The sequence below is a fragment of the Mus musculus genome, chromosome 18 (genome assembly GCF_000001635.26).
Source record: "Mus musculus strain C57BL/6J chromosome 18, GRCm38.p6 C57BL/6J".
Classification (NCBI taxonomy): Eukaryota; Metazoa; Chordata; class Mammalia; order Rodentia; family Muridae; genus Mus; species Mus musculus.
In genome coordinates, this window is record NC_000084.6 from 42,210,008 (window position 1) to 42,226,679 (window position 16,672).

At 42.0% G+C, this 16,672-nt stretch overlaps 1 protein-coding gene across 2 annotated transcripts in view; it reads right to left on the reverse strand.

Moving 5' to 3' along the window:
• Positions 1-16,672, reverse strand: part of Lars (leucyl-tRNA synthetase) — a 59,940-nt gene that overhangs the window by 7,710 nt on the left and 35,558 nt on the right. The window contains exons 22-31 of one of the 2 annotated variants that reach the window (NM_134137.3): positions 15,747-15,810; positions 11,472-11,655; positions 9,851-9,941; positions 8,497-8,637; positions 7,461-7,601; positions 6,845-6,955; positions 4,753-4,863; positions 2,501-2,605; positions 1,156-1,251; positions 13-145 (exon numbers count right to left, since the gene is read on the reverse strand). In NM_134137.3, the coding sequence (NP_598898.2) occupies positions 13-145; positions 1,156-1,251; positions 2,501-2,605; positions 4,753-4,863; positions 6,845-6,955; positions 7,461-7,601; positions 8,497-8,637; positions 9,851-9,941; positions 11,472-11,655; positions 15,747-15,810 (1,177 nt within the window). The remainder of the gene's footprint in view (positions 1-12; positions 146-1,155; positions 1,252-2,500; positions 2,606-4,752; positions 4,864-6,844; positions 6,956-7,460; positions 7,602-8,496; positions 8,638-9,850; positions 9,942-11,471; positions 11,656-15,746; positions 15,811-16,672) is intronic. The other variant, XR_001782319.2, reaches the window with a different exon arrangement.

Here is a 16,672-nt window from a genome sequence, read left to right on the forward strand (position 1 = left end):
AAAGCCTTTTACCTTTGATCCCTCGGTCCGTTTTCATCAAGCGTCTGATTATGGACTCACAGCTATCTCCTTGCCTGATGTCGATTTTGGTGGAGAAGTGCCCACTCGATGGCTGAGGATTTACTAGGGAAACTGGCACACCAGGCTGGGACAGGAAAAATACAAGTTACGACACGCCAAACTTGAATACTGTCAAAAAACAAGAGCGATCTCTACCACATTTCTATACCCACTAAAAATATCTCTAATTCTGTATTCTAAAATTATGACCAGGACAGTCAAATATGAAAGAAAAACTATCAAAGTTCATGTATGTCTACACCAAGATGCCCTGGTGTATGGACTACACTGCGTATACTAACGCTGGTGACTGGTGACACACCAGAACACGAAGGACATTTTCTCCTCCACTGCCATCATTTGTTCAACCTCGCTACGATAGGTCAAGCACAAGATGAGGCACTTTACAGATTTCCATATCCCCAAGAGGAATATTATGGCTGTATAATGAACATTATTTCATTCATTCATTTCTTCCCAAAAGGACTGCATTTCTGCAAGGCACACCGTGAGACAATGAGAGAATCATCACAGAACAATGTCAGGAGGTCTCCAAGACTGTGATTCCCATACTCTTTCAAAACAGGCCTGTTTTCAGTTAAATGTGGTCAAAGCAACCTCGGTCCCACATCCTCCAGTGGAGTCTTAATTGTAGTCCAAATCTGAATGGTTTCCTGGAGGCTCAATAGAATCTGTAAGACCTTTATACTTCCACCAATAACGACCAAAAAGTACAGTTCCTACAGTAATTAAGAGCTCTTGCCTCTGGTTTATACCAAAAACCAAAAATCCTTGCATAACAGTTAAAAAGTCAAAATAGGGCATTTGCAAGTCTTACTCACAGCTAGATTGTTTTTGCCTTTCTTTCAATAAAAATCAATTTTAGAACATCTTACTTCATTTCTTAAAACTGCAAGCAATAACTAACACTACCATCGGAATAAAGTAAGTAATAACCAATACTGCACAAGCCCAGCCCCATTTCCAACCCTTCACATTCAATGCCCCCACCTCTACATGAACCACTGCTGAAATGACCTCCAAGTCTCGTCTAGGCCTAAGAGGCAATGATTCAATATGGCGTCTTCCACTTACTTCTGTTCTGAAAACGTTAAGTGGCTTCCCAGGACAGCACTCCTCCCTGACTTTATCTTCAGCCTCAGAGGCAAACTTGACTTCTATGTGTTCCAGCTGAGTGGATGGAAACAAAAGTCACCAGTAGGTAGCACTTAATATGACTGAAATTAATCACCATTTCATCTCATTAAGAGCAGGATGGCTTTGCCACTTAATAGGAAATGATCTGTACAATTTTATTGTTTTCCTTATTAATGTTAAATGAAATCCACCATCTGTTCTCAGCACTCGTCTTAGCTGTCTCGTGGCTTTGTTCCTTGTCCCGTCAGGTGTGGCACTCTCTATACTGGAATCTGGCATCTACCCGCCACATCAGAAGGGAAGCAGCATGAAAGCCTTCCTCCTACGCAAGCAGAAGCTCCCAAGTTTACCATGTGAGACATTACATAAGCAGAGACAATTCAGTCACGTCACATACTGCAGATGCCCAAGGAGAGGCCTCTAAGCTGTGTGCCTACTGTGCACATGAAAGCCCTGGACAGTATTTGACCTACATGAATGTATATACATGAGCAATCTAAGCTTTGACTTCGTGATCAATAGGCTTAACAAGCACAGCATTCTGGGTTCAAAAGCCAGCAACAGATGCACAGCACTAGTGAATAAAGCAAACTCTCCTGTAGACCTCTCCCTTAGCTCTACACTCCACGAAACAGTTCTCAGCCACTTGAAACCTGCATGGTTTTTAGTGTCCTCATTATCATTAGACTCACATTTTGAGTCTTCTAACAGTATTGTAAAGCAATTGACTTTCCTTTTGCCTGAGCTAAGGGAAAGTATTTTTAGATCCTGTGCAAGTTGTAACTGAAAATGCACCAGGACCACGGATTACGTCAGTTCTGTTACTCTGAGGGACGAAGGTGGGACAATTCGGAACACAGCATAATTGAGAGGCTTTTAAGGCATCTAAATAAAAGGTGTCCTTCTGGTTTGTGAGCTTTTGAGGTTTCTTAGTTTTTTGTTCTGTTCTATTTTGTGTGTGGCCGCGCGTGCATGTACACACGTATACACACACACACACACACCCCACACACACACTCATGAAATTCTCCTGACTGCTCTAAAGACAATCTAGGGAGAATCCCTAGCCACACACGGCCCATGTGTTATGTGTAAGATAACTGATAAATGAATAAGATAACACATCATTTTCTTTCTGCAACTTTTATATCCATTCATCTATTTTCATCTCAAAAACATTTATTAATAATATATTGGGTCAAATATATTATGAAAAGTATCCTAGTAAGCTGTAAAAGTAATAGAAAACCACAGTAATTACCTACCATCCCTGGCCTCTTACCTCGAGAGAATTGGTTAGGTAGACTATATTCTCCATAAGCACTGCCTGCTCATCAAACTCCAGCTCTAAATCCAAGACTCTCGGCCCTTTCTTCTCCATGTTTTCCTAATAGCCGAATGGTTTCAAAAACAAAATCACATTAAAGACATGTTAAAAAGAATCTATTTTTCCTAAGTAATCAGTCTCTCTACTGATAACATCTTTACATCTCAGCAGGTAAAGGAAAGGGCTTTGACTCATGGGTTTCCCTTATCTATGTTTGCTTGTTAATAAAATTACTTGCTCAGAATAATTGCCATTTAAAACAAGATGAGATTTAAGGTAATATTGAAAAGACTAGAAAGCGTAGAGTTTTCAGATTTGAAAATAAATGTGGTTTAATAACTGTTTATTCAGATGACAAACCAAAAAGAATCAAATCAAAAGAGTCAAAAAAAGCATTTAAAAAAAATCCCTTGAGCTAATAATTTTATAATTTTCCAAGGTAATAAACATTAAAATTACAGAAGATATTCCTGAAAGCTTAAAGAGAAACTGACACTGCCATTCTATATAGGTATCCAGATAATCTTGTAATATTCAAAAGACAATTTCCTATTCTTAATTTCCTTCAACATTAAATATTTGCTACTCAAAACATAACCTTAGCGGCCCACCTTCCCTACACTACAGCTGTGTGATGCAATGTGTCCAAGTCACAGGACAGTGGCCCCACACTATTCCTCCTACCCACTGCTTTCTGCCACCATCGGCAGTAGCTCAGTGCCTTTATACAGAGTGGCAGGTACTGATGCATGCGTGCTACAGGTATGCCTCACCTGCCTTCCTCCCACGGACTCAGCACAAGGCCATCGGGCAGGGGCCAGTGCTGCTCTTAACTTCCCTACCTACAGAACCACAAGCCAAACAAACTCTCAGTGTTTAAGCAATTATCAGTCTTTGGCTAGGGATGTCACTTGGTGATAGGACATTTGCCTAACATGAACAAAGCACTACATTTAATTGCCAACATCATAAAGGCCGGGGGAGTGGGGGGGGGGGGGGGAGTATCCAGTCTGTGGTATTCTGTTATAACAGCAGAAAAATGCAGTAAGGCATCACCTAGGTTCTATTTCCTTTTCCATAAAAGTACTAGAAAGCCAATCTCTTTAGAGACCAGCTCTCGTGTGGTCCAGGTTGTTTTCAACTTAGTATGTCACTAAGGAGTCCTTGAAATTCTTATCCCCCTGCGTCAACCTCCCAAGCCCTAGAGTTATAGGAATGCACCAAGTCCGATTTACTGTGGTGCTAGGAATCAAACCCAGAGCCCTGGATATGCTGGGTAAGCTCTCTACCATGTGAGCCAATTTCCAGCCCAAGAAAGCTGTTTTCTTTTATTCCCAGATTCATCAATCATTTTCAACATTTGCAAAACCATTCATTTTTTGGTTGGCAAATTAAGAATATTATTTTAAAATATATTACTGCTAGACATGGTGACACATGCCTTTAGTCCCAGAATAGGAGAGGAAAAGGCCTGAGGAGCTCTGAGTTCGAGGCCAGCCTGGTCTACAAAGTGAGTTCTAGGACAGCCAGGGCTACACAGAGAGACTCTGTCTTGGGCAGGTAAAAATAAATAAATAAATAAATAAATAAATAGAGGCAGAGGCAGAGGCAGAGGCAGAGGCAAGTCAATCTCTGTGAGCATGAGTCCAGCCAGATCTACAAAGAAGAGCTCAAGGCTAGCTAGGACTACATAGAGAGACCCTGTCTCAAAAAATTAATTAGTTAATTAATTAAAAATAAAAGACAAATCTGATGCTGAGATCCTAAAGAACTCAACTCTTTCATAACAAAGAACTTTAGCCGCTCAAAACCCCGTGCGATCACTGTAACTCACGCAGCTCAGCTTCAGCCACAGAAACGTAGAAATGTGGTTCCAGGCAAGGGATCTACTGGTAATGCCCTAACATAGGCAAAAGAATGTATTTCTTCCCCACAATTGGAAGGAAGGAAGGCAGAACATGGGACGAATTCAACGCACCAACTCTAAGGAAGCCTGATTTTCTCCTGGAATATATATTTTCACATAGTCAGCAAGTCTACAGGTAAATTCAAAATCTGACTGTTCATGTCTCAATCACTGACTTAAAAGAGCTATTTAGCATGTCACTGGGGGAGACTGTGTCCGAGGCTTTCTTCCCTTTCCCTCTCCTGTCCTAGCTAAACAGTTCTCAAGCAGGCACGGCTGTCCGACGTCCATACTCGCTTACCTTAATCATAGCAACGAATGGCATCACTTTCTTCATATATTTCTTCAACTCTGGCAAACTGCCTAGTTCACTAGCAATGACTTTGTTATCAGGCAACTTTCCATTGTTGGCCTAAAAATGGGAGCAGGAGAGGTGTGTAAAGAGAGGTATTTAGAAAATGATGCAAGACCACAAGTATGGCTGCCAGAACTGTGCCAGACACAGAAGGAGGCCTTCGCCAGCTGTTAGAGAAGGGTGCCCAGCCCAGCCTCATAAGGTACAAGTTCAGTGGCTAGGGCAGAAAGACCCTCCCCTCGCTCGGAATGGAAGAAGCATGCTTGTCAGTCCAAATGAGACACACGGTGTGCTGCACTGAATATTTATCTTCTTTAATAAAAGCAACCCCTCCTGGAGGCAAACTTACCTAGTAAAAGACGGAAGTGGTCATATAAAGATCTTGTCTTCAACTTCAAAGATCTTATTATTTCATTGGTCATATTAAAATGGAAAGCAACACATTTCTTATACAAAACATGCATGACAACTTTGGGGGAGATTTTTCCCCATTTTGTGTTTGTATGTGCACATGAGAGCAGGTGTTCATGGGGTGAGAGGCATCAAAGCTCCCTGGAGGCAGAGTTACAGGCAGTCGTGAGGTGCCTGACGTAGGTGCTGAAAACCAAATTCAGGTCCTTGGCAGGGGCCATCTCGCTAGACCTGAAATATGACTGCTTTTTGAACACTTGGGGCTGGAGAGATGGCTCAGTGGTTAAGAGCATTGACTGTTCTTCCAGAGGTTCTGAGTTCAGTTCTCAGCGACTACATGGAGGCTCACAACTATCTATAATGGGATCTGATGCCATTTTCTGGCATCAAATGACATACATGCAGACAAAGCCCTAAAATATATAAGTAAATAAAAATACTTTCTTTTACAAATGTGAAGGAAAAAGAAAGATTCTCTAGTTACTGATGATAAAAATAGTATCATTTCTGTCAAAACAAAACAAAACAAACAAAAAAATCCAAAACCTTATCATATATCACTGATGTGCAGGCATGTATATGGTCCATACACAGACATACATACAAACAGACAGTATATACTTAAAATAGTATACATATACTACTATAATAATATACATAAAATAATTACTTTTTTTAAAAAAAGAAAACTTAAGAGTGGGCGGTGATGGTGCACGCCTTTAGTCCCAGCACATAAAAGGCAAAAGCAAGAGGACCTCTGAGTTCAAGGCCAGCCTGGTCTATGGAATGACTTCCAGGACAGCCAGGGCTATACAGAGAAATCCTACCTCAAAAAATCAAAAGAAAAATGAAAAGTTAGGGCCAAGAGTAGTGGCACACCTTTAATTCCAGCATTTAGGAGTCAGGGGCAGGAGAGCCTCTGCAAACTCAAGGCCTGTATGGTCTACAAGCAAGCTCCTGGCCACTCAGGACTACATAGTAAGACCCTGGGACACTCAAGCGCGCGCACGCTCACGCACGCGCTCGCACACACACACACACACACACACACACACACACAAATCAAGAACAAAACATTTGACCTAAATTAGACACTGAGCTTCCTACATACAGATCTGTTTCATTCCATATATACTGAGTTGACATCTTTGAGACCATTCCACGGGCAACCACAAGGTAAGCAGCAGTCTCTTAAGTAGTAAAGAGCAGAGCTTTAATTTACTCCAAATGCCCCAGTGCTCCAAAAGCTGAGTCTTTATAAATCCAATCACTGCTAAAGTCACAAGGAATTCAAAAGGTAAATTCTGTCCCGTGCTTCATCATTTTAACTATGCATGCAGAAAAAAGAAAGAAAGAAAGAAAAAGAAAAGAAAAGAAAAAAAAGACCACATGTCTTTTAATTACAAACAACTAGGTTCAATATATTTTTTTGTAAGAAAGCTTCAGAAATGTTGAAAGATGGTAATTTTTCTCTTGGCATCCATGTATGAGCTACCAAGGATAACAAAGGACACTCTCTGCCTGGAGAGAATTGAAAAAGGCCACCTGTCTGTTCCCTCCCTTACACCTTTAATATCCTAAAACCAAAAATATCTTAAGCAGACAATACTGAGAAAATTTGCATCACCTCAAAGTGGCTCCGCAGGGTTGTCAGGGTAATGTGCTGCCAGACGGGGTAGTTCTTTGCCACATAGATGGTGCAGTGTGAGGGCCTCTGAGCTGGCTGCTTGTCAGTCTTCTGCACAGGAGAAAAGAAAACCATGTGTTCATGTGTAAACCAATGAGAACACTCAACACCTAGATCATCACCCTTAGCAGTTAGGAAATATGTGCACAGACCCTTGGCACTTAGAACGCACACACTTCAGACCTTCAACTGTTAGAACATACATTTTTCAGACCTTTAACAGAGCATACACGCTCCAGACCTTTAACTATTAGAACATACATGTTTCAGATCTTTAACAGAATATACATGCTTCAGACCTTTAACTGTTAGAACATACATGTTTCAGGCCTTTAACAGTTAGAACATACGCACTTCAGACTTTTAACTGTTAGAACATACGTGCTCCACACCATACATGCTCCAGACCTTTAAGTTAGAACATAGATGCTTCAGAGCTGTATCCATGGTGCACACAGCACTGCCCATTTTAATCACTTAGTGTTCATGAGTTTGTATCTGACTGCCCATGATAAGGAATGATCTCTATAAAAAACTGCTTAAAGGATGACATCACCTTCCCTTTAGCTGGCATCATGTAATTCTTGAGCCGTAATCTAAGGTCATGTGCTACTTCCATGAGATACTGTGAGGAACGGATCAAGGACTCATCCACGGGACCTGCCACAGGCCATGAGGCATGCATGATTGAATCAGGCTTCAAAAAAAAAAAAAAGTTGAGATTAAACAACACTTGCTTTCCAGGCCTTGCTTACAGTTTCACACCACAGCTACCATCTGTAATCGTGTGCCCCAAGTTCAAACCTGACTACACACAGCACACTTCTACAGTCCCTGATCCAATGTTCCCTAGAATTCAAGCTGCGAAGTCTGACTCTACATTCTTAATTAGCATCCAGTTGTACAAGCATATTAATACCCACACACATATGCTCACTTTCAAAGAAAATTATGTAATGCTAATTTGCCTAAATTTAATCATTATTATATAAATTATGCATGCTCTCAGTTTTTATCCTATTAATACATCCAGTATTAAAAGTATGGCCATTCAGCACACAGATCACTAGCACATTTCTGCATGTGCTCCTCACTAAAAAGGGACATGAACAGGCCAGTTTCCTGCTCTGCAAGCCTAGGAGAGGTAAGTGAACTACTCTTCCCACTGTGACTGCTAACATATCATCCTTGACATGCAGCCCTATATATGCCAGGATTTTTATATTAAAAAGAACATATATGTAAGCATACCCTTATATTTTGGTTATGAGCACTTGGTTCTGTTATTTACAGCTCTCTAAAACATTTCCACCTTTTTAACCACTGGAAGAACAGTATTACACATATATTCAAAGGTACATCTGAACATATTCAAATACAGATGGGAATCAAATAACACATAGCAAGAATACATATGATCACATTTTAAACATTGTACATCTACAAATGTATACAATCTTGCACTGACTTTTGAACCTGTTAGAATTATGATGATGAATCCGTTACTGTTGCTGAGCTTAGCAATAATGTTACCATAACACTTACTGAAGCCAAACCATACTCCCCAGGACATTTTGAACCCAATGGTGTACCTTTCCAAGCAGTGTCCAGATGTGCTCACACAAATGTGGACAGAATGGAGTCAGAAGGATTGTCTGAACTTCAATAAAGCGGAACACAAGCTCTCTGTGCATGCCCTCCGTGGCCAGTTCACGGTATTTGTCTTTCGCAGCCTACACAAATTTCAAATGGTTCGTCATTTTCCTCATCTTTAAAATGAAGATGAAAAATTCAGTTTCTTGGTTTTAATGCATTAAGGATTAGTTTTGTAAAAGTTATGATAAATGTTTCACTTTATTTTTTATAGTCTACAATAGAAAAATAATCTTTTATTGAGAGAATACCATGCATTTATATTACGATTGTCAAGAAGGAAGTCTGTAAATGTAGCTAAAGTAGCAAGAATGCCTGCCTACAGCATGCAAGGCTCTGGACTTGTAATAAACCAGAAAACTGTTTCAATTTTTCTCCATAACAAGGGGAAAAAAAAAACCAGTATCAGAATTTTGCTTGTGTGTCCACCTGGTTTGGAGTTTCTAAGACAGGGTTTTGCTATGAATTCCAGGCTTGCCATGCCTCCATTTTCATGAGCATGCTTTTTAATCCAGGCTAACCTCAAATTCATAGCAATCCTCCTGCCTTAGTCTTCCAAGTACTGGGATTACAGGCACAAGCCCACCAAGTTCAGCCATTTCCTTCCTTTCTGCCTACCTGTCTACCTAACTACCTACCTACTTACCTACCTATCTTTCTTCCTTTAAAGGCATTTTAAGGTATGTCTGTCTGTGAGACATAAAGCTAGACCTCTGAACTGTCTGTTCTCTAAGGTCAGGCTTTGAGCAGTGCCCAGAGCAACATAAAGGGTATGAATACAAGATTTCTATGCTCAGCATTTGGCCTTATTTAACCACATCTAAAAACCAAGTTACATAAATCCCAGTGTGACATTTTACAAAACTGGCTGAGTAAAGCTACATGTGGCCCTTGAAATGCCAAACTTGGAAAAACAGTGACACCTAGTGGAAAAACTCAGACATCATTTGCTTTGATGTGGATGGCAATTAATTACACCTTTGCCTTCATATTTATCAATTTAAAATGCTTTTGTTCAGCAAGACAGGGTTGGCACATGCCTAACTGGAGAAAGGAAGACCTCCCCTTAATACTCGAGTAAAATAAGAGCCGAATTTTCTGTACTAAGTAGATTCCACAAACACAATGACAAAGAAAACTACTTTTGAATCACAATTTATCAGAAAACTTAGAAACTCATTGAAAAGTTTGTCAGTCTGTACTTTGGACATGCAATTATTTCATAGCAAGGAGAAAAAGGCGGAAATACACCATATAAATGCTTACATGGTTGACCCCAAAAGAATAGCATACCTGAAACTCAAAAAAACCTGTTTTCAAAGCTTCTTTAAACATCATCTTTTCATAGTTTTGATCTGTTTTTATAATTCCTGCATTCATTTCACTATTGAATAGGGAAAGAAAATCTATTCAGTTTAAAGGCAACTATATATTTTATGTACTTCATATTATTATTGTATACTTATATGTATGTATTACATATTTATGACATATATCTGCCACATAGATTAATAACCAGCAAATGAGCACGACAGCAGAAACATTACAAAGAGGTCAATACAAGAGCCAGGGAGGTGGCTGCACGAGTCCAGTGGTGGCTATACAGCATGAGGGTTAGGGTTCAAGTGCCCAGAACCCAACTAAAGCCCTGTGTGTGCCTCAGTGCTCTGAGTTGAGATGGGAGGCTGCGTCAGGAGAACCCCAGGAATCACAGTCCAGCCAGCCTGGCGTACAGCAGCCCGTCTCAAACAAGGTAGAAAGGCAAAGACCAGTGCCTGGGGTTGTGTTCTCTCTCTCTCTCTCTCTCTTCCCACTCACACATACACACACACACACACACCTTTTAAATTTTTGATTTTGTACTTAAAACTTTGTCTACCATCTTGTATACAATGTCAGCTTTCACTATTCAGGGCTCCTATTTATAATAAAACACTCAACACACTTAACAGCGTTTTGTCATTGTTCTTGATTGCTAAGTTTCTTGGTGGAGCTGGGCAGAGTGGCCTGTAATCCAGGTACTTGGAATGTTAAGTTCAAGGCCAGCCTAGGGTAGTGTGAGACCCTAACCCCAAATACCTCCTCAATGAAAGCATTGTTAATGATGCTTAAACACACTATAAAAGCCGCCTAACTAACGTGGCAGCCAGGATTTACAGAGGTTGCATGGTAAGAAGTAAGGGATATCAACTATTAGGAAACACATCTCTTATCATCCCAGATTTAATTTGACCTGACCTAGCCCTGATTCCTTTCATCTCTTGTCTCTGAGCTACATGTACTGTACTTCCTATACCATACCCTTTCCAATGTGTTTTCTCCTTTCCCTGAAAGACCATTGTCTTTTTCTTTTTCTTTTTTTTTTTTTTCAAGAAACTCAGATGTCCCGGTCTCCCTTGAATTCTCCATATACCTATTGCTGAATTACAGTCAGTAGGCGATACGTCTTTCAGAGTCTTACTCATCTTTGTAGTACCAGCACTGAGTATCTCTCCCAACATAAGGCCAATAAATGTATTGCATTTTTTAAAAAAGTATTTCTTCTTTTCTGTCAACCTGTTTCCATTTTATCCTATTATAATAGGGGTGAGAGGGTGAAGGAAAGGTTATGCAAAGAGGATTTGGAGATAGAGACCAGCTCACATCACAAGTGTCCTATACTACCTACATGGAGGCATTTAATGAAACTGCTAACCCTCAGTTTCTTCATCTCTAAAGCGGAGCTAGCCACACTGTCAGTGCTGAGGCCACAGGGAGGCTACAGTCAGGTGGAAGCGCCTCCACGGGTAGGCCCTCAACAAACAGCAACTACTGTTATCACTTAACTTATTTCAGAAAAAAAAAGAAAAGAAAAACAGACAGCCTGAAAACCAGACTTAGTGACTGCCATGGCATAGCACTGGCCCAAACCTACCTGGCAAACACACGATCATTGAATGAGTCGGCAGGTCCACTTCTGAGGCTGCTGCAGCTGGCGAGCATTTCTTTGACCCACTCTACCCATGTGTACAGACGGAGGATGCCTGCGTCTGCCATGGCTTCCACAAAGTTAGCATCTTCAACAGTGTCACCAGCATCAGCCAGAGCCAGGCGCATTCCTGAAAGAAAACAAAACCAGTAAGACAGAAACACTGTTACTGCCGGGCAGTGGTGGCACAGGCCTTTAAGGCCAGCACTTGGGAAACAGAGGCAGATCTCTGTGAATCAGAAGTCAGCCTGGTCGACAGAGTGAGTTCCAGGACAGTCAGGGCTACAGAGAGAAACCATGTCTTGAAAAAAACAAATATATGTGTGTGTATGTATATGTGTGTATATTTGACCTAACATAGGTCAACTATATAAACAAATATATGTGTATATATAGATATACACACACACACACACACACATATATATGCATACACATACATTTGGTTGCTGAAAGCCAGGCATTATTGATGACAAGCACCTATAATCCCAACACCTGAGAGCTAGAACAGAAGTTCAAGGTCATCCTCGCTACATAGAAAGTTAGAAGCCGTCCCGAGCTATAGGAGATGATGTCTCAAAAAAGAAAAGGAAAAAAATGCATTTAACTGGGTACATGCAAATTAAGAAATAACAAATGTTATAAATGACTGTCCTAGATCAACAGCAAAAATAAGGCTCTCAGCTTCTTACAATATTTTTGTGCCCTCTCTATCACACATATATTATTTGTGCTCATTTGTATCAGTTTGTACACACTCAGCACAGTGTGTTTCTTCCCAGGCATGTTGAGATGACAATGGCACTCAAGCATGGTTTTTGCTATGAGGAGTGAGACAAGCAACTAAGGCTGAGCCTTCAGGATTAAGAGTGTCTATGGGAGGAATCCTAGGATGGCAGTCTTCATTTATGTGGTATGGGGTACCATGCCTGACAAGGGAGGTCTACCGCGTGAATATAAAGATGCTCTGAAAAGCTAAAGGTTTAGAAGAAACTGTAGTCTTTAGGGGTCGAGCCTGGTGGCAGCAGTAACAGAGGTTGCCTGGCCTCGTAGAGAGTAGTTAGGACGTGCATCTGAGGCTGAGATGACAGCCAAGCAGGAAGCTGTATAAAGGAGCAATTGCAACAGGAAAGGAAGATGTGGCAGCGTCCTTCTGGTTAGCCTCTGATCCGGCGAGCGAATTAGATAGTAAACAAGAGGGGGAGGGGGAGGTGCTTGCCTCTTCTTAAGGCTTGGGGCCAGAAGAAAAAGCAAGTACAAATTAGCTCTTCCTTGGATCCAGGAACCTGGAACGCTTGGAAAGATGCAGAATGAGGAGGAACACTCGAGTCCAACCCTCAGTAGAAAAAGGGAGCCTCTGTAATCCAGTGTGCAGATAGGGCATCAACAATGGCTGAATGCAAGGAATGAGTGTGGTCAGGAAAAATCAGCATCTGAGCTGCTGGACTTAGGGAACATTTTTAAAACAAGCAATGAAAGTCTCAGTCTGTCTTGTGAAGCGATGGGACATGGGCGCAGATGGGATCAGTCTAACTGTAGGGAGGCAAAGAAAGTGAGTACTGTAACCTCCCCTCCCTCCTAAGGCAAAGGCTACATAACTGTGAAGTATGAGGGAAACTGGTCCCTAGTGGACTGGCTTATGAAAGCCATTAGGAACACTTGGTTATCTCTATCTAAAGCCCTCGTAAATCAGGAATTGGAGAACCAGAGGAGGGGCAGACGCTATTGAGGGAACAAGGAGTAGCAGAAACTGAGTTTGAATCCCAGTTCTCTGGACTAGATGAAACTGTGTTCACACACAGGTAGTTAAACACATGGCTGATCCCGTCGGGACCTCGAGGCTGTTTTGGACCTTAGTTTTTTGGTGGGGCAAGATCTTTAAAAGTAGGAAAGACGGGCTGGTGAGATGGCTCAGTGGGTAAGAGCACCCGACTGCTCTTCCGAAGGTCCGGAGTTCAAATCCCAGCAACCACATGGTGGCTCACAACCATCCCTAATGAGATCTGACTCCCTCTTCTGGAGTGTCTGAAGACAGCTACAGTGTACTTACATATAATCAATAAATAAATCTTTAAAAAAAATGTAGGAAAGACTTTGGCAGCTCTTGATGACTTAGACCAGCATGTAAAGGGTGTCTGTACATTAGAAGAACAAGCTAGAGGAAATAAGACAAAAGTAATGCAGAAGGAAGAGGTCTGTCTCAGTTACTCAAAGGCAGATGTGGCAAGATTTATGTTGAGCTGCAGTTCCAAAGAAAAAGGTTGATAGAACGGCAAACTGTGTGCTAATAAGCTTCTCTAAAGTCCGAGAAGCAGTTCACAGAAAACATCCACGATAGAGCACTACAAGTAAAGACGATCAAGCCCATCTCAGGGGTGGGTAATTATCCTCCCAGACTAGCAGAAGTACACTTCCCTCAGGAGAAAGTTAATCTAGGGGTGAAAATGGATTGCCCAGTCAGGAACTTCCCCAACAGCCAGGTGTGGTGAATGGAGAGGCTCCAAGCCACTGTGCCAACCTGGGGCCACTCTTACCAAGGGAACCAGCAAGTACAGCAGGACCACACTCACCTTTGGCCCCTGAGTCAGCCTGAGCAGATCAAGTCAGGCCCAGTGGGTTTAGCAGGTACGGAGGAATGTAGGAAGACTCCGGGGAAGAGCTCCAGGACATGGAAATGTCGTGGCTCAGAGAGAATGACTAGGAATCGAGGGAGCTAATTTAAGTTATCCTCTCCTACCTGTGCTTTGTGCCCAACCCTGAGCTGTGGAGGAAGCAACTGATCTAAATGGATGGAATAGCCATGCTATATTAGACCTTGCATGTTTGACTCTGGCGTCTTCTTAGTTGTGAAGTTCTGGGGTCACCTGACACTTGCTGAGGACAGATGACAGCAGACTTTCAGAATGGTTCCCAAAGTCATCGATGTAACCTAATTGTTACAGGATGGTGGCTCAGGATGTTGCCTTGTGCTGCCTATCCTCTGGAGAAGGTTCTGTTACATAAATGACATAATGCTGACCTGAGTGCTCTGCAGATTTGGAAAACCATTGGAGAGACAACCGAGTATAAAGGTACTTCTAACTACTTTGCAACCCAGTGAGGGCTAGGTTAATTAAAAGGAAAAAAAAAAAATCCAACAGGTACCCCATACATGGGTGAAAGGGCACTCCCGGGGCCATAAATTTATTGAATATAAATACCAGTGCCAGGGCTGGGGTGCCTTCCTGTGTGTTGTTGGCCAGGAAAGCCCCTAAGGCCCCACAAATCATAAAAGCTACGGCTGGTAGTTGTACACCAGGACAAGACAGTAAGACACTATTGCCAAAGATATCACATGTGCGCGCTTGGACTGTAGGACATGAAGAGATTGCTGGAACTGAAATGGAAACTCACACCCTGCTGACTGGCTTTTGTAGTGCCCGAGGTGACCATGCAGGCTGCTGGTGGAGAACTGTCACCGACATTCCTGCTTGGCTATCTTCCCTGTGTGCTAAAATACCAACATGCTAGGCAAGATGTGCCTGCTTATGCAATAGTGGTCAGCTATCATGGGTAAGACGAACAGCCTTCCATGTGGATTTAAGGAAGGCCTGCTCTAAAAGAGGACATTCATGTCTGGTCCTGGAAGCCAGGACAGGAACCTGTGACTTAGAGAAGAAAGCAACTACTATGTTTCTACTGGATGGACGAGATGCACATGTCTAGCTGCCTTCTAAAGCCCTCACACCCACAGATCACTGTTCTCATCAGCCTCAACTGGCTGGGGAAGCTTCTGAGAGTTCAGGAGAATCCCCACAAGTTTGCTGGCCAGCCACTCTGAAGCACACAGAGCAGAGAAAGCAAGAGACTCTCAAAGCAAGGTGAAGGGACAACCCGCTCCAAACAGTTGTCAGCTGTTCACTGAAGACAATGTTGTGAAACCAAAAAAAAGCTGTCATCTGACATCCACATGTGCGACAAAGTACAAGTGTACTCACGCTCACACAAACATCATACACAGATGCACAAGCAATAAACTTCTTAAAAGACTCTAAATACTTGGAATTTTTTTTCTTGAATAGATTATATAAGCAATTCTTGTGATTTAACTTAGATATCGTGCTCCTTATCCACAAAGAAAACACAAGTATTTACATTTTTGTTAAAGGTAAAATAAGCAACAACCTGAACCTATCTTCTGCAGCTCTCTCTGATTAACAGCAAGGATAAAGATGTACTCACCGTCAGCTGAAAATTTGTCAACAGCTTGGCTCAAAGTGAGGAAGTTGCCCGTAGATTTTGACATCTTTAAAAAAAAAAAGCAGTGATCAAGCATTAATAATAATTTACATAAATAAAACAATCCAGATCAAGTTAAGCAGAGTGGTCATGATGAATCAGAGATAAGAGAATCTGAACACGGAAGGACACAGCCGACTAAAAAGAGGCAAGTGCTGAAGCTGAGACAGCCAAGGGTCTGTCTGGGTTCCCAGCCACCGAGCAACTAGGACAGGGTCTACTGTGACCTCTACAGAACAGAATTGAGTATAACAGGGAACACCGGCTGCTTACACAGGGAAAAGCCTTGCTGACCCAAAGGCATTAGGGGCAGAACAGACCACTCCTGGGGTTAAAGTGAGGTTTTCAGGACCATCAGCAGCACTTAGAGAAGCAGCATTCACAGCAGGTAAAGAAAATGCCATATTCTAACAGGCTCTCACTGTTGCCCTGGAGGGAACAGAGCTCATAAAGAGCCACCACCTTCCTCTACCTCCTAAGCGCTGAGCTGAAAGGCATGTGCCACTGCCCCCACTAAAGAGAAGAACTTCTAAAGTCACCTTTGGCTTTTAGGGCACTGTCCATATCTGACACTGCACACTGTAACCTGTACCATCTGCTGTTTGTTCAGTCTACGTATCCACTGTACCACAAAGATTTGTTCTCATTTTTATTTATGATGTATGCGGGTATGAATGTATGTGAGCATGCACGTGCCTATGGTCCAGAAGAGAGGAGGAGGAGGAGATACTTGGAGCTGTAATGACACGGGTCAGCTGAGCGGTCTGAGCCATGTTTTACTCCTACTGTAATACTAAGACCAGCAACCCTGCTGTCACACTAACATGTCGTCCAATGAACCTATGTTACTAATGCAGAAATAAATGCAG